This window comes from Taudactylus pleione, unplaced genomic scaffold (genome assembly GCF_031769625.1).
Source record: "Taudactylus pleione unplaced genomic scaffold, aTauple2 ptg000296l, whole genome shotgun sequence".
Taxonomy (NCBI): domain Eukaryota; kingdom Metazoa; phylum Chordata; class Amphibia; order Anura; family Myobatrachidae; genus Taudactylus; species Taudactylus pleione.
This window is the reverse complement of record NW_028284698.1, coordinates 10,957,235-10,976,053: the sequence shown is the minus strand read 5'-3', so window position 1 is coordinate 10,976,053 and position 18,819 is coordinate 10,957,235. Positions and strand designations below refer to the sequence as shown.

The window sequence follows — 18,819 nt, the reverse complement described above, 5'->3', positions numbered from 1 at the left end:
ACCCAATTCAGTCGCAGCCCAGAATTCTACAGAATTCATTTTCAAAGTCCGCCTGGGGCCCTCTGTGACGCTCCCAGTCCATCCTGCTCCCCACCTCCTCATTTGCATTCCGGGCAGGATGTGTGTGCGGCCTCAGAAAACTGCGAGGACTTGGAGCTGGGGGAGCTGCAGGAGGAACTTGAGCACAGGGCACCTCCTCCATTGTTCCAGCTTCTGCAATATATGCCCCACTGCTGGCCACAGATAAGGCAGAGCAGCCGACCCATCCTACAGAGAGAAGGACAGTGACAACAAAACCTGGCCTGGCAGACTCACAGAGAAGTCGGAGGTAACTATAATATAGAGAACTGACAGAGCAGCCAGTACCTGCTGATAGGACACAGTGCTCTTGAATGTGTAAAGGTTTATTTCTTACTGTGTGCTCTAGTGCTTATATGAGGGAAGGAAAGGGGGTGGAGGCAAATAGTGCTTTAGAGATTTGCTGGTACTGTAAGTCCTGTTCCATAGGTGGTGTGTGTGTCTGCATGTGCACTCTATGGGTGAGTGTTATTACTATGGATTGTAGAACTTTGCTAGTAAGCTCTGTTTTGTGGTGGGGGGGGGGGGTACCGCTATGTGTTTAAGTACTTTTCTGGTAAGCACTGCACCTTATTTTCTTGTAAATTGAATTTGATTTGTGAAGGGCATATGTGTGTGTGTGAGTCTATGGAGGATGTGTGTGAGGCTATGGGGACAGCATGTTTGTGTGAGGCTGTGGGGGCAGCATGTTTGCGTGAGGCTATGGGGGCAGCGTGTGAGTGTGAGGCTATGGGGGCAGTGTGTGTGTGTGTGTGAGGCTATGGGGGCAGCATGTGTGTGAGAGGCTATGGGAGCAGCATGTGTGTGAGGCTATGGGGGCAGCATGCGTGTGTATGGCTATGGGGGCAGCATGCGTGTGTGAGGCTATGGGGGCAGCATGCGTGTGTGAGGCTATGGGGGCAGCATGCGTGTGTGAGGCTATGGGGGCAGCATGCGTGTGTGAGGCTATGGGGGCAGCATGCGTGTGTGAGGCTATGGGGGCAGCATGCGTGTGTGAGGCTATGGGGGCAGCATGCGTGTGTGAGGCTATGGGGGCAGCATGCGTGTGTGAGGCTATGGGGGCAGCATGCGTGTGTGAGGCTATGGGGGCAGCATGCGTGTGTGAGGCTATGGGGGCAGCATGCGTGTGTGAGGCTATGGGGCAGCATGCGTGTGTGAGGCTATGGGGCAGCATGCGTGTGTGAGGCTATGGGGGCAGCATGCGTGTGTGAGGCTATGGGGGCAGCATGCGTGTGTGAGGCTATAGGGGCAGCATGTGTGTGTGAGGCTATGGGGGCAGCATGTGTGTGTGAGGCTATGGGGGCAGTGTGTGTGTGTGTGTGAGGCTATGGGGGCAGCATGTGTGTGTGAGGCTATGGGGGCAGCATGTGTGTGTGAGGTTATGGGGCAGCATGCGTGTGTGTGAGGCTATGGGGGAGGCGTGCGTGTGTGTGAGGCTATGGGGGCAGCATGTGTGTGTGAGGCTATGGGGGCAGCATGTGTGTGTGTGAGGCTATGGGAGCAGCATGTGTGTGTGAGGCTATGGGAGCAGCATGTGTGTGTGAGGCTATGGGGGCAGCATGTGTGTGTGAGGTTATGGGGCAGCATGTGTGTGTGAGGCTATGGGGCAGCATGTGTGTGTGAGGCTATGGAGGCAGCATGTGTGTGTGAGGCTATGGGGGCAGCATGTGTGTGTGAGGCTATGGAGGCAGCATGCGTGTGTGAGGCTATGCGGGAAGCATGTGTGAGTGAGGCTATGAGGGTTCGCAGTTTGCCATTTGTGATCAAAAAGTGATCAGAATCGCTAAATCAGGTTGTCCAACATGTTGAATTTTCAGCGATCAATCATGGCTAAAGATTGATAGTATATGGAGGCGATCAGCCAATTTGCCGATAGCTACTAGTAAAATAAGGAGCCTTTCAAGATTGCTAGTTCTGTGATTTTTTAAAAAATGATCTGGAAATCACTGTAAAATATCTGTAATGTATGGGTGCAGATTGGTGGATTGGGGAATCCTTAAATCGAGGAAAATAATATTTTTTGTGAGATTGCAGCTGTATGGGCTCCCTTAGCATTAAGCAAAGAAGGCATGTGCCTAGGGGTGGCAGCCGCAGAAGTCTCCTATGCCTGTGTGGGGTACCAATCATACTGAACGCGCCTCCCTGGCTTTGCGCCGGGCTGAGTGGCTCACAGCGCCCCCTTCTCCAGTGCGCAGAGCCCCTACGCAGCGCTGCAAAAAACAGTTTTAAAAAAAAATCTTAAGGTGGTGTGGCCACACCGCTCACGATGAGGCCACGCCCCTTCATCCGGGCCTGGCCATCCTCTCTACGCCCCTGTAGGTGCCATGGGTCCCAGAGCTGAGGGGGGCCCATTTTCTTGTCAAAGTTGCATGTGTTATATACATTTGTCACCATTGGGTGGTACATAGGGGCCCTTATAAACCTTTGCTATGGGGCCTTCAAATATCCAGTTACGCCCCTGTCTGTAAGGGTGTTCAAAATCTACTTATGTAAGTACAGTATGATCCTATCTATACCATAATGTATTTAACAATAAACCTTCATCAGTATTGCTACCTACCTGAATCAGCAGGAGACTTGCTGCGACGTGTTGGTGCTGGGCTCTTGGCTGAACTTTTAAGAGGACCGGGCACTGTTTTTACTGGCTGTGCTGGATTTCCTTTCATGACGCGACATTCTACAGGTGCAAAACAAAAAGCAACACAACTATCACACATTTTAGTACAGCAGTAGGATACAATAGCAGTAAAAATTTAGAAATGCTTAATAACACTGGTTGAAAACATGTTCTTGAGCAGTACTGTACATCATACAAAAATCCTGCGATCTCAATGAAGAAATGAAAGGAGAAATAAACTGGGTGGAAAGTGCATACAGATTTGGCCAACCAAAAATAAACAGTTTTGGCACAAGAGTGCCTGATTTTTTTATTAGGGAACATAAAATTACATTTCTTTTGTATCTCCTCTCTGGCACTAAATGCGTCAGACAGCAAAGTCTATTTGCTCCTAGATTTACAGCCGTGGGGTTTGGTGCTAGGTCAGGCAGAATTTATATTCACACAATGCCATGTTTTCACACGGAACCCCAGGAAAGAGATAATACAACAACAGAGAAATCAGCCACATATCAGCATGCTCCTAAAAGCTGTTATATGCTTTGCTGCACATTTGCAGAACCACACGCAGAAAAGTAACACAGTTTCTATAAGATAAGCTTGCAGGAGAGAAAAATGTCAAACAAATTACATTTACTACAAAATAAATGCTGACTAAATAGGTCCTGTTTGCCCAAAAAACTCTCTGTCCAGCTGTCTTTGGGACACAATTTGTAAAAACTTATATAAAAGAAAAAATATTATTGCTTAAAATGTTCAGAGCTGATGAAAATGTAAAGCTGGGTAAACACTATATGATGCGATGTAACAATAAGAGTACATTACGCACACCATACACACTGCACAATCAAGTGTACGCCGATGTGTCATTACATACTGCCTGAAACAGCGACGTATCATTCATTGCATCATCCCATCTGCCGAGCAGGACAGCAAATGGGACAATGCGATGAACGAACGACATGAATGACTGAGTGGGTGTATACACTATACAATGTGTATGAGATAGCGTTCCGGTCTGCGTCCAAACGATATATTGTATGTTTCATCGTATAGTGTGTACCCATCTTAAACCATTTGTACAATATGGTCAACAAACACTACAATATACTGCAAACAAAGCTGGTGTCATATTTAAAGTATGATCTCATGGAACCTACAGTAAAATTAATTAAATATGTGTTACCAATTTCCGTGAAACAAAAAAATTGCTTTTAAATGAAAGTACAGTATTGTGCAATAATCCCCCACACCCTTCCCTAGTTACACTAGATTGCTCTTAATACATTATTTTATCCTAATATTTTCCACTAAGTTGGTTTAATTATTGCTTATAGTACCTCCCAAACCCATTTTTTTACCCCAACTATTCAGGACTCCATCGTTATTTGTACATAGCTATTTCATTGATCCAAAAGACTTCTACAGTCATTGAAAGTGTATAGCACAGTCAGCTAGATAATCAACTAGATAATCAAGAGCAGACAGCACTTGATTGGACAGGTGCTGATACCACCTAAATAAGTGCTTGGACTTAAGGTCCCCATACACTAGCAACGGATTGTCGTGATCCTGCGATACAGAGATGCTGGGTTGGAGGATCAGTGAAAACCAACATGTTGGATTTCACTGATTTGTTAATCATGATTGTGATTTGCAAATCGGTGAAATGTAACATGTATAATTTCACCAATCCTCCGTTGGATCCATGGCCGCCAGTTGGCATTTCTGATCCGATCGCTGGGTCGGACAATTAGTCGGTAGGTGTATGGGGGCCTTTAATTAACTGACAATGTTAGAAGAGCACTATATATTTTCATTCTTCCAATAGACTTTATCATAATATTTGTATTGTAATTGAAGTCTCTAAATACATTATTATATATCTAAATCAAATGAATTCCTAACCAATGAATCCAGTTGCCCAAGATATTGACGTTTATTTGCCTAATTTCAAGGTATAAGTAGAAAGTTAAACTGATTGAAATAAATCAGTTGATAGGATGACTAAAAGGCCTATGAACACAGATCTTGGGCAAGAGGTTGTGGCTAGACATTGTTGAGGAATTATGAAGCAATTTTCTGCAGAATAATTATATTATTTATTAGACAATTAGAAAGTGTTTACTATGGTATATAGCAGTAGTGCTGGTGCAAGGTTTCCGGGCGCCCTAGGCAACATTTCACCAACCGCCCCTGCTCCCTCCAATTCATAATATGCCACGCATCAGTCTCCCCAGTTAAATAATATGCCACACAGCAGTGTCCCAAATTCATAATATACTATATAGAATATTACACACAGCAGAGCGCCAAAATCATAATGTAACTCATAATACTGCCGCCAATTAATAACATGCCACACAACTTTGCCACAATTTCATTATACGCCACTCACCCATGAATAATGAAATTATTATTTTTTGCGGGCTCAGTGGCGCCCTCCAGTGGCCGGCACCCTTAGACGGCTGCCTAGGGTTGCCTATTGGTAGCAGTGTATTGTAGTGAAAGTGTGTTATAAAATGGAGTATTTAGAAAAGTGCATATACTGTATTATAATTTGATATTAGTTTAGCAAGGTAGGATATTTATAGTGTTGAAATCACTCACATAATAAATGTGTAACTTTCCACTGCCAGACCTTCCCACCTACTGTATCACACACCTCCCTCCTACTGCATCAAACACTTCCCACCTACTGTATCACACACCTCCCTCCTACTGCATCAAACACTTCCCACCTACTGTATCACACACTACCTCCCCTACTGTATTACACACCTCCCTCCTACTGCATCAAACACTTCCCACCTACTGTATCACACACTACACCCCTGCTGTATCACACACTTCCCACCTACTGTATCACACACTTCCCACCTACTGTATCACACACTTCCCACCTACTGTATCACACACTTCTCCCCTACTGTATCACACACTTCCCACCTACTGTATCACACACTTCCCACCTACTGTATCACACACTTCCCACCTACTGTATCACACACTTCCCACCTACTGTATCACACACTTCCCACCTACTGTATCACACACTTCCGCCCTATTGTATCACACACCTGCCTCCTACTGTATCACACACTACCCACCCTACTGTATCACACACTTCCCACCCTACTGTATCACACACTTCCCACCTACTGTATCACACACTTCCCACCTACTGTATCACACACTTCCCCCCTACTGTATTACACACTTCCCTCCTACTGTATCACACACTTCCCACCTACTGTATCACACACTTCCCCCCTATTGTATCACACACTTCCCCCCTACTATATCACACACTTCCCTCCTACTGTATCACACACTTCCCTCCTACTGTATCACACACTTCCCTCCTACTGTATCACACACTACCCCCCTACTGTATCACACGCTACCCCCCTACTGTATCACACACTTCCCCCCTACTGTATCACACACTTCCCTCCTACTGTATCACACACTTCCCCCCTACTGTATTACACACTTCCCTCCTACTGTATTACACACTTCCCTCCTACTATATCACACACTTCCCACCTACTGTATCACACACTTCCCCCCTATTGTATCACACACCTCCCCCCTACTATATCACACACTTCCCCCCTACTATATCACACACTTCCCTCCTACTGTATCACACACTACCCCCCTACTGTATCACACGCTACCCCCCTACTGTATCACACACTTCCCCCCTACTGTATCACACACTACCCCCCCTACTGTATCACACACTTCCCACCTACTGTATCACACACTTCCCACCTACTGTATCACACACCTGCCCCCTACTGTATCACACACTTCCCCCCTACTGTATCACACACTTCCCACCTACTGTATCACACACCTCCCTCCTACTGTATCACACACTACCCCCCCTACTGTATCACACACTTCCCACCTACTGTATCACACACTTCCCACCTACTGTATCACACACTTCCCACCTACTGTATCACACACTTCCCATCAACTTTATCGCACACTTTCCACCAACTGCATCATATGTATCACACACTTCTCAACATTTAAAAAAATTTGACACTCACGATCCAATATGTCCCCACTAAATTAAGAAGGTTCTTCTTGTAGCAGATGGAGTCTGGTGTATGGTCCCTGTTCACATGGGCCAAACTGGATTATATAAGCTTGCTCTGAAAAGTCTCTGATATTTATGTAAACTGGTGTCCTGTTGGTAACCCTTAATGACGCCTCTGAAGACAAAATATATGTACATTTACTTATAAAGCTCTGCTATTGTCTTGTATGTTTTGCTAAAATGTTGGTTGCAGTACCAGTGTTCTGCTGTAGTATGATACAACATTTGTTATATTTCACTGTGAAACAGAGCCCACCAAGGTAGATAATATGTCATGATTCATTGGATCTTTTCTTTTCTAATGGTCATCTTATTTAAAGTAGCTTTCTATGCATGATATAATCTTTCATAAAAGCAAAGTAATAATATCATGTTAGATGGTCAGAGCTGAGAGTGCTCCACCTCATTCTTACCCCGTTACTAACATTTTGAATTCTGAAACTGAGTATTGTTTAACAGTGAAATACAGATTAGTTCTGAAATACAGGCACAACACCATTGTACAGATTTTATGTTTTCCAATGTTACCTACAGTATTAAATGTACACATCAACTATTATTATATATACCAATGGAGCTTACCATTTTCATCCAGGGAAAAGTCATCTTGAGCATATCGGAATTTCTCAGGTCCACATGCAATAAATACATCATCCTCACCAAAGAAATCATGAAGACAAGTCACCTAGAAGAAGAAAAGATGCAGATTACCAGCCAATACTTTATGCAACAACATTACTTTACCTGGCAGAAACTCTGCAAACCTTTACCACTGTTATAAAAACACATGAAAAGGTCTTGGTTCTGTCATCAAATCTGACACCTGCAACCCTCCTTGCGTGCAGTATAAAGCAGACTCTGTATGATTGGCCTAAAAGACTGTGGGGGAGATATTTTAAAGCTTGGAGAGAGATAAAGTGGAGAGAGATAAGGTACCAACCAGTCAGCTTTCTAACTGTCATGTTACAGGCTGTGTTTGTAAAATGACTGTTAGGAACTGGTTAGGTGGTACTTTATCTCTCTCATTTGATACATCTTCCCCTGTGTCAGCTGGAATTGGGGATAACTGGCACCAGTGACTGAGTGACTAAATATGATAGTCCTTGTTGTTGCTGCCAGGAGAACAATGAAGCATACTGTACAACCTTGCTTCAGAGAAAGACTTTTCCAAACTAGATGGTCACACTTGAAGACAACAGAAGACAACAATAGCGTACACCGTGACAAAAGAAGACAACAATAGCGTACACCGTGTTATGGGCGTAAAAAGAAGTTGATTGCGTGGATTGAACTCACTTGCAATACTGTAAGTGCCAAATTCACTTTGGACAATCATACACTGATGTTCAATGGTCTACCTCTTGGTGCTCCTCTGAGCCTATAAATTCAGGTTCCACCAGCAGACACTAGTATTCATCTCTATTCATTGCGATTATCACCACAACAAGGTCTGCATGCATCGGAATGCTCTTTGCATCCACAAAATGACTGTGTGTCTTCAAATCAGGGAACACTCCTGTAAATTACCTTCTTCACCCATTTATCATATTTAAATAATCTTGTTCAGCAACCTGGCAAGAAGCACCATTGATCCATTAACTGGTGCAAACGTTCGTTCTCCAGCTGCAGACATCACTATCTTGCATCACGAGGCCATGTGCATCCATTTGTGCAAAAACTTCAACATGGAGTTGAGTACGAGCAACTACTGTATCAATTCTGTAAGAGTGATCAGTTCTTCCTGTCCATTGTTGTAAAGTAGCTTATCGCTGATCACCAGAGAGTATAAATGTACATTTATATGGCCATTAGATATAGTTTCAAATGCTACTGGGTGCATTGTGCATTGGGTGGGGATGTAGTATAACCATCTTGTTAATACACACCTACATATATGGCTTTCATAATGACTAAAAATAGATTTGGTCTATTTATTTCTAAATAACACCAAAAATTGTTGTTGATCGATTCCATTATTTTTAAATCAATCAAAATCATGTTAAAAAGACCTTTAGTAAATATACCTGATTGTCTTAATTACTATACGTATCAATGTATGTCATTATGTAAAAGGATTTAGGCCCTCATTCAGAGTCGATTGGTAGATACAAGCAGTCGCTCTAAATGAGGGTGGCAGCTTGTGGTGTGAAGTGCGGCCTCCTGGTCGCTAGCTAAGCTGTGGGGTACCACCCACAGCTCTAGTGAGCGACCAGGTTGATGGTCTCGATGGTCAGGACCATCGCGACCATCGGGGCTTGCGACGAGACCCTAAGGTTGGGTCTCGGCAAGAGCGAGCCCCAGGGAGCTTCCTGCTCTGATCGGAGCCGGTTCCGTTGTGCGCATGCCCAATGAGCATACATGGACCCGGTTGCAAACGCTCAGCGCTTATGACCGGATCTGAATAAGGCCCTTAGTCCTTTTTGCGTTTGTTTCTCTTTCTTCTACACATTGGCAATATGTGCTCGTTATTTCAAACACAACCTGTCCACAGTCTTCATAAAGCAAGTTTTTTCTAGGGCTAAATATTGACTAGAACTTTATATAAAATAAAAAATAAAAAAAATATCTGTTAGTAAATGTGTGATTTAGGGCTCTATTTACTACAATCCGCATATTGAATGCGGATTGTAGTGTGATATTACCGAGTGAATTCGCATTGCGAATTCAGGCAATATCACAGGGATTTACTATAAATCCCTTGCAGGGACAGAGCTTGCGATAAAGCTCTGTCCCTGCGGATCCCATCCGCACTCTAGTCGCGGTATTTTCGGAAAAAATACCGCAACTAAGAGCCCGCGCATGCGCCGACCCACCGTCGCTGCTGCCCCCCCCCACCGACGCAAAGCCACGCCCCCGGTGCTAAGCCCCGCCCCCCGCGATCGCGGACCCCCCGCGACCCCCCCTCCCTTCATTACACTTACCTGCATCCTCCTGGCCTCCGGTGATCTTCTCCGGGCTTCCCGATCAGGTGATCTCCCATACTGCACTGGGGCCCGATCACCTGATGACCGAGCCCCAGTGCACTGTGGGAGACTAGCTGACCGGAGTGGAGACATCACCGGAGGCCCGATCACCGGTCCCTGGATTCAGGTAAGTAAAAAAAAAATGTTTCATTTTTTTTTCTTTTTTTTACAGTAATCAGCTTGCGGTCTGCTTAGACCACACAGCTGATTACTGGTACGGGCTCCCGGCTCTGCTCTCCCTGTTAGAGCAGAGTGGGAGCCCGGTAACCGGGGGAGACCCTGTATAACGCCACCTCCATGTGGCGTTATTATCACAGGGCTTCCCCCGGTATTTTTTTACAATTTATTTTTAGTAACTATGGTCGGATCACATTTCCCATTACAATTATGGGAAATGCGATCTGCTTTACTAAAAATAAGTGATAATTAGGGGTTGGAGTAGAATTTTACTAATTCTACTCCAATTGCCCTATAGTAACTACAGGTGATACTAAAATAATGTGAAAAGGGTGTGAAAACACCCTTTTTCACTTTATTTTAGTAAAAATAATGTTAATAAATAGAGCCCTTAGCCCCAGAAATACAGCATTGATGTTGATCGATTTTAAATTGATCAAAATCGATTGAAATGTTTCTGTTTTAATGTATTCTTGTATATTTGTCTATAAATATATACACATTTATTTATCTATCTATCTATCTATATATATATATATATGGTATATGTTAAAATATAGAGAAAATTACTGTGTTAATGTGATGTGAAATGGATGTCTTTAAAGATGAAATAAAACTTACAATAAATAAAAATAAATAAAATGTAAAATCAATTGAAATCGACCTTTAGTAAATATAACCTAATTTGTATGGTTAGTGTTTGTAATGCCACAAACGATAACCTCCATCATGCTGTATGGCAAGACTTGTAAAGTTTGAAAACTAGATTTTTCTTATTCTGCTGTTTTTCAATGTTCTTTAGAGTATTTATCATCACTGTTTAAGTTTTAAAGCATAGTGGTGAAAACGCCAATAGGTGACATTACTGACTCTTGCCATAATGGCGTATTATGCATTTTTGGTCATATCATGTTGTCATATTTGTCTCATCACGACCTTCCCTGAATAATCAGGCATTGAAGAATATCTCAACAGGTCAGTTCACCACTCAGTAAGACTTTTCAGTATTTAAGGAGTTAAACCATCTTAAATGTTTCCTTGAGTTGCCAGCTAGAAATGTCTTATGGCATTGGGAAGGGAGCTGATAGCAGATTATTGCTGGAGGCAGCAAGCTACTAATTTGATTCAAATTTTTTCAGCTCATTATACTGTGTATTTATAGCAACGTTTTCCAGAAGCCTGTAGGCAAAGAAGATCTGAAATTGCACATTTTGTCTGAGTTAGGAAAACAAAGAGAGGCTGGATGAGGGATCTCCCTTCACAACAGAGCTGTCAAAAACAATGGCAGCCCAGTCATTAAAACGGCGCCCCGCCTCTCTCATTGTAGTGCTCCCCTCCTCCTGTTGACTTCAGTCAGGAGGCTGCCAATGACCACCATTATACTTAGAAGATCTTACTTAGAAGATCACAAGCTGTCAAAAGCCACTAAACCATTTAGCGAAGAATAATGGGATAAATAGGCATTAAGCACAACTTACCACATACAAATATATCTATTTAGTTATTTTTCTACCTACATTTAGCCATACAGAAAGCCAATTTGTTTGGTTCAGATCAAACTGGTCATAAATTAATTAATTGAGATCAATGAGGTGTTGATCAGGTCTGCTTGAAAAGGTTGTGGGACAATGACCAGAGTCAGGAAGTGTTTTAAGTCATTATCTGTACACACTGAAGCCCCATAGGAGCTTGCCATTACCCACTGATGTGGCCAAATTGATCATATATCCAGTTGTGTCGGTAGGGTACCTGCTCACATATACATAGCTTAAGAATTAGCAGCTCCTACAGTACAGTACGACATCGAGGATTTTAGAACATCCTGAAAGGACACTGGAGTTTCCATTGCTGGTATTGGGGCAATTCAAGTAACAATGCAAAGTATGTATTTATTCATGAGATCTTATTCACCTGGATATATTTTTTATATAATCCAAAACTCATAAAATATGTATTCTATAAAACAAAATTGTATCATGAATAATACAATTAATAAGTTATCATGTTATCATAATTTTTCATATATGATTTATTTGTATAGTACAAAAGATTAAATAGGCAGCTGTTGTTACAGAGCTGGAGAGTCATGTCCCACAACAAAGGTCAGTGCCCTAAGCACCACCATGCTGCTCTAGGAGTTCCTCACCAGCCACAGCCATATCTGCTGCAGAATAATTATACCCATCGCTGTCTGCCCATCGCTGTCTGCCCTGCTGTCAGTAATTGCCTGCTGCCAGGAGAAATGGCTGGGGAAAATGATGTCACTGTGGAGACCTGGTTTTAACCCATTCATTTAGTTTGATATGACTTAAAATAAATGCATTATAATAACAATACTAGTAATACATTAACCCACATAGGGGGGATGTTTTAAACATTGGAGAGAGATAATTTATAACTGCGCATTGCGCAAAAGATGTCTAGATACTCCTACGGCACATGCATTACCCAGAGTTTACATACAAGGGGGCTGATTCAGTTGCGTGCAATGCTGAACGCAGATTCCCGGTAAACGGGAATCTGCACATACGCAGGACCCATTCTGTGTGCAGAATGGATTCTGCGTAATCGCATGCAGTTCCTTCGATGCCTCTGCCTGATTAACAGGCAGAGGCATTTAAGGGGTGGTGCGGGGGACGGGGACAGCCGGTGGCCCCGGAAACGGGGCGTGTCTGCCCTGTATTCCAGGAGTGGCAAGACCAGGGACTGCTGAGACTTACTGAGCTGGCCGATGGCCCATCGCCATCCACCATCGTGGACGGCGATGGTGATCCCAGCCTGCGACCTCAGTCGTAGTGCTGGGATTGCAAATGCAGAAATGGGTGTCATACTCCTCCTGCTGAATTTGCATTTTAGTAAGTACAGAATTGCAGAGCTGCCTGCATGCAGCCTGTGTGCAGGGTTGCAATTCCGTCCGAATCACCTCCAAATCACTGCTGAATCACCTCCAAAAGTGCTGTTGTGATCGGGTTGCTTTTGGGTTAGATAGTATCAGAAATGTGTCAGAAAATTGATGGGGCTTCTTGGATGGTGATTGGGAGGTGACTAGTAGTGCACGCAAAAATATTCTGTTCAGTGGGCGCATTATGGGAGCAGGAGCTGTGTTGAAAGACGCACAGCAGAAAGCATAGGAATCCATGGTCAGACAGGCAAACAGCACCTTCCATAGGGCTGGCAAGTTTCAATGGTTCAACCCATGGTGGCGTATAAGCAGGGGCGTATTTATAATGGAAGGGGGCCCCTGCAGTCCACGAGGGCCCGCACCGCACAGCCTGCACCCATAAAACTTACCTGTCCGGAGTCCCACGTCGGCTTCGGTGTCTGCGTCTGTAAAAACGGCTAGAAAATGGCTGCCATTTTCCCGTCATTTGCACATGCACAGTACATGGAAAATGGGCGCCGCGGCCATTTTCCCAGTGACCTGTGTGTGCCCTATGAACTCTAGTGCCCAGAGTCTTATAAACATAAGTTTAATATCAAAATAAATTAAATTAAACTCTCATTTATACCACACTGAAAATTTCAAAATGAACATGAGCAGAAAAAATTAGCAGCATTAAAAGGTATTATTGACCCAGGATGGAATCCCAAATATGCGTCGAGAGGGGAGCAGGTACTAATTACACGTGGCCTGCTAGAGGGGCCCGGCGGTGGCCCGGGTCCGGGGCACTCCCTCCCTCTTATCTCACAGCAGCCCAGCACATGCTGCTGTGTGCTGGGCTGCAGTGGGAGACTGCTCACGGCGTGGGGGGAGCGATCACACCGATCGCCCTCCCCCCCTACCGGGTTTGCGCTGGGCTGAGGGGCCTACAGAGCCCCCACCCCAGCGTCCAGTACACGGTACTGCAAAAATATTTTTTTATCCTAAGGGGGCGTGGATACACCTTCCTTGAATAGGCCACACACCCTTCCCATGAGACCGGCGCCGCTCTTGTCGCTTCTTCCCTGCTTTACAAACCTTTTCAAGAGCATACTGTATGTTTACTTTTTGCAAACACAAGTACAAACCACAACTAAATACAAGTAAAATCCACTTTTATGTATTAGTTCTGAATTCATTCTGAATTAGGTAATTATATACTGTACATTCTTAAAAGAGTTATCTTTATTGCATTTTCTTTGTTTAAATAGTTGTATACAGAACCGCCTGTATTTTGGGGATCCAGGTACTGGGGTGTGGCCAAGTGTTGAAGATGTGAGAACACCCCTATTTTGGCAGAATAACCATGTCATCTAGGACAGTCCTTGGTATTTTTACAGCTTTCCATGTGTTGGTGGAAATTTACTAAGTATTGGTTTTGTACTGTATGTGGTTTGCAGATACACATTACATGCAGTTTTCAGAGCCAAACCGACATATTTACTATCCAACAGTTTAGAAGATGAAAAACTTCTACTGCAAAGATGTGTAGCAGCTTACAGAGTCCCAGACTGCACTTAGGGCCTGATTCAGCAATGATAGCTATTCTGCTAATACGCATGCTACGCAGTTGCTAACATCAGCAGTGAAATGCAAATGTGTGTAATCGCATTGCGATCACAGCCTAACATAAGGACATCCACTTCCTCTTATTCACATCCGTATACTTGTGCAACATAGCAAATTAATCGGTAACATCGGACCCATACGTGCAGTTAAGGCAGGTCAGACCTCAGTCAGGAATTTCTACACACTATGAGGCCTCAGGCTGCATATGGCCACCAAGTGGATAATTTATGCACGCCCCTGCAACGCACTGGCACGCCTGCGGTCGGCTGACCACCCCCCCTCGTCACTACCCACAAACGTCACTTCCTGTCACTCACTCTGCGATGGGTCAACGTACCCTCTGCAAATGCAGTTCCCATCACAATTGCTAGTTTGCGCATGTGCACTGCGATGTATATGCAATGCAAATTAATCGACCGATTGCGTGCGTAGTTACGACTGCGTTCCTTGCTGAATCGGGTTCTTAGTTTAGATCACAAAAGACCACTCTTTAGTCAGCATATGTTGTGAGCTATCTGGCTTTCCAAAACAGAATGAAAAAGCTAAGTATTAATTAGGAGACAACATTGATTATTTACATTAATTATGGTGGCAATAATAATTTAATGATTAAGAAGCCAACATGAACATATTATTTTAATACAGATACAATATTTATATTATTTTATTAGGAAGCCAATATTTATATATTATTTTATGTGGGCAAATTGACGTATAATTTTATTAGGAGGCAATATTAGTTGATGTTTAATGGGGGCAACAAGAAATTATTCATGATGGGGGCGCCTCTTATAGTGTACAGCAGTGGTTCCCAAACTGTGCACCGTGGCACCCTGGGGTGCCTCGGGACACTTGCAGGGGTGCCTCAGGTTGGTGGTCCAGCACCAAATAAAATTATTTATCTTCAATGTAATGTAAATATGTGGACAAACAGAAGCGCAAATCTGTCCACCACCACATAACTGACCATAAGGATGACAGGGAAGCACAACTTACGTCACTTTACTACTTCACTACATTTTCTTCTGAATTTCTCAATTATAAACTTTTTTCTTAGGGGTGCCATGAAAACAATGCTGATACACTAGGGTGCCGTGATTCAAAAAAGTTTGGGAACCACTGGTGTACAGGGCTGTCAAAAGCTCTGAAGGGCCTGGGTACTGGTGGGGGCGTGGTCAAATCCAGGGAGACATGGCCACGCCCCCTCCCACAAAAAACCTTAATAAAGTCTTACGCGTGACGCCACAGTGAGAGAAGACTGCTGCAGCAGCAGTCTCTGCTCTCTAGCTGCCCGATGTACTGCTGTGCTGCTATATTAGTCAATGGTAGTGGGCAGAGCAGTTGGAGCAGTGATTGACCCGGGCCCTCGCTGGACCCTCCAACCGGCCTAGGCAGGTAGTACCCGCTCCCCCACCCTCTTGGCAACCCTGATAGTGTACATTTGTTGCACTACACATACCAGCATGCTCTTGTGCCCAAAAAGCATTGTCTCCATAGTAACACAATAAATTAATATTGAACCCTTTAATCAATTATTATTGCCCCACAAAATCCGTAAGTCATTGTCGCCTCCAAAATAAATACCTCTTTTTCTGTTCAGAGAGGCAGAGAGCTTACGCAAAATGCAGTTTATGTTAAAATTTCTGCCTGTTCCTGTAAAAGGCATGTTTACATACTGCAGCTTGGTACATTGCACAGTTTGTATCCTTTCCATGTGTATAGCTCAGGATGGCAATTTCAGAACTGCCGCTTTGAAATAATGCTGTTTGCTGTGTGGTTTTGCCTTTAATAAATTACTTGGTTTACAAACCGTAATTAAAACCATCATTAAACTTTTGGTTTATATAGCCTTTTATTCTGTGGCCATTTATAGTCTTATGTAAAATAAAACTATACGGATGATACTAACAACAAATTAAAGGGCAACTAAAATATTTAACGGATGAGTAGTTCTTGTATATCCTGCTGTATATCAGGCTTAGCAAAGATGCTATTTATTGGGACTTGATAATACCACGACCGTCTGCTCTGTCGGAAGGAATTATCTTTACATTTGAATGTGCAGCAAACTATCGACATGACAATGCATTATTCAAGCTCCCGTTCACTGATTGTATGAACAATTACATCATGCACAATAATGTGCTATATTTTACTAGTAATACAAAAAAAATGGTTGCAGAGAGTAGAACTTTGTCCTTTGTTCTGTGTGTGAAATGTATCCCTTTTTATTCTCCAAACCCAGCACTATGAAAGGCAAGTCTTAGTCATTTGTATTCACTATCAGTATGCAGTGCCTCTAGTTGAGAGCAGTAAGAGTGCAATGTGTAATGTTTAAAACAGCAAACTGCATAATTGACTGCAGTGAATTAAAGCTCTTATGCTGTAAAAAAAATAGTCCTGTTTGACAGTCCCCTCACGTCTGCTGCCTGTTGTGCAGCAGGCAGATTTCGGTTGGACAGCCTCCCATTAAACTCCAGGGATTTCAGAAAGCAGCAGTCTCATCCACTTTATAATAGACAAGGAAGTGCAAATGGTAGAGTACAGTCCAAGAGCTAGTTAGACCTTAAAGACATACAGTATAGCACACACAGTGATATACACTAACAGGGCCATAACTAGGGGTGTGCGAGCGGTGTCATCACACAAAGTGCAGGGCTCTGTGGGAGGCACCTTCGCTGCCCCACGGCCCCTGCATCAGGCTAACAGGATGCCTGGAACAGCATCCCGCAGCCAGTATTGCTGCTGCAGTACTATCCAGAGCATCCTATGAACATACCAGGCATGCACCCAGGGGCGCCTAGAGGGGAGGGAGTGCTAATACCCGGAAGGGCCCGAGTCCAACGCTGCCCCGTATTCCCTCTTACCTGTCAGCAGCCCAGCACACGCTGCTGTGTGTTGGGCTGCAGTGGGAGACCAGGGAGACTGCTCGTTGCCGCTAAGCAGCAGCAGTCTCCTCTCCTCTGCCTGCGGGGAGGAGCGATCACACTGATCGTGCATCCCCCCCCTGGATTTGTGCCGGCTGAGGGGCTCACAGTGCTTTGAGGTGCTCCAATAGATTTTTTTTTTTTTTTTTCTCTAAGGGGGTGTGGCTACTCCTCCTGCAATTAGACCACACTCCAGGGTTGGCTTTCTACAGTCCTGCATGCATCCTGCACCCTGTATATCTGCCTGGACCATCCTCAGGACGTTCTGGGCAGTGCTGTACTCAGAGGTGGGTTGAGCCAGGGGGCAGGGTGCCAGCTACAATTTTACAGCATTGGGGCCGCTGGCTGGCTGCAACCACATGCTGAATCACATGCCTGTTAACCGGAATACAGGAAGAAATAGCTCGATGGTTGCTCCAATTTTGTCTTCCATCTGTTCACCTGTCTCCTGTCCTAGGGTTGTCAGTGCCACCTGGCGGAACTGGTGGTGTTCAGAGAATCCCACTGTAGGGGCCGGTGCCGTTGACATTGTCACCGAGTCACTAGCCACCTCCCTCTGCAACTCTAGTCCACCTTGTATCCACTTCCTGCTGTCTATTCCATCTAGTCAGGTGTGAACAGTGGGCCTGATTCAGACCCGAGAGCTCACAACCGGGTCAATGGTGGCCCAGAGCGCATGCGCACGACGGAGCCGGCTCCGTTGTGCGCATACGCGAGACCCGGAGAGCGACGGGCAAACCGTCGCTCCGGGTCTCGCACCAAAGGGGGCGTGCTGTCGATGTTGAGTGACAGCACGCCCCCTTTGGTGGGCGGGCAGGGGGGTGGCTGCCCAGACGGAGGCGTTCCCATGAGAACGCCTACCGTCTGGGGGCAGCCCCACTGACATCACAAGTGATGTCAGTGTGAGAGCTTTCGGCTCTGTTTGAACAGAAAGCTCTCTGGGGCTTGCGGCCATGAGACCCTACTACAAGGGTCTCGTCGCAAGCACGATGGTTGCGATGGTCTTGACCATCGCGACCATCATCCTGGCCGCTCGCATTAGCTGTGGATGGCAACCCACAGCAATGCGAGCGGCCAGGAGGCCGCTCCATAGAAAAAAAAAAGACGCCCTGATTCAGAGCGAGTGCTCCAGATTACAAGTTAGATAACCTATATTTAGTTTGTGGGTGATCTGCATTAGCAGTGCACTCCCATCACTGTGTTATGGGCTTGCTGCACTCCACATCGGCATATGATCTGATCCCTCCCATGGTAGTGCAGTCCTGCCTACTGCAACAGCACATAGCTCCACCTCCTTTCTTTTGGCCACACACCCTCACATGCGGCAAGGGAATCCAGCACTTCACCCTGAATCTGAAACCGATCATGATGGGCTCGGGCCTACTTGGGTGCTGAAAACAGTTTGGGGGGCCTCTCTGAGTCAGGCCGCCCCTAGGCACAAAATGATCACC

The 18,819-nt window shown here is 44.7% G+C and overlaps 1 protein-coding gene across 2 annotated transcripts in view; it reads right to left on the bottom strand.

Annotated features, from left to right (window-relative positions):
- The window catches only part of DCX (doublecortin), a 142,919-nt gene that overhangs the window by 21,570 nt on the left and 102,530 nt on the right, over positions 1 to 18,819 (bottom strand). The window contains exons 3-4 of one of the 2 annotated variants that reach the window (XM_088482919.1): positions 7,395 to 7,497; positions 2,639 to 2,755 (exon numbers count right to left, since the gene is read on the bottom strand). In XM_088482919.1, coding sequence (XP_088339045.1) covers positions 2,639 to 2,755; positions 7,395 to 7,497 — 220 coding nt within the window. Of the gene's footprint in view, positions 1 to 2,634; positions 2,756 to 7,394; positions 7,498 to 18,819 lie in introns of both variants that reach the window. The other variant, XM_088482918.1, reaches the window with a different exon arrangement.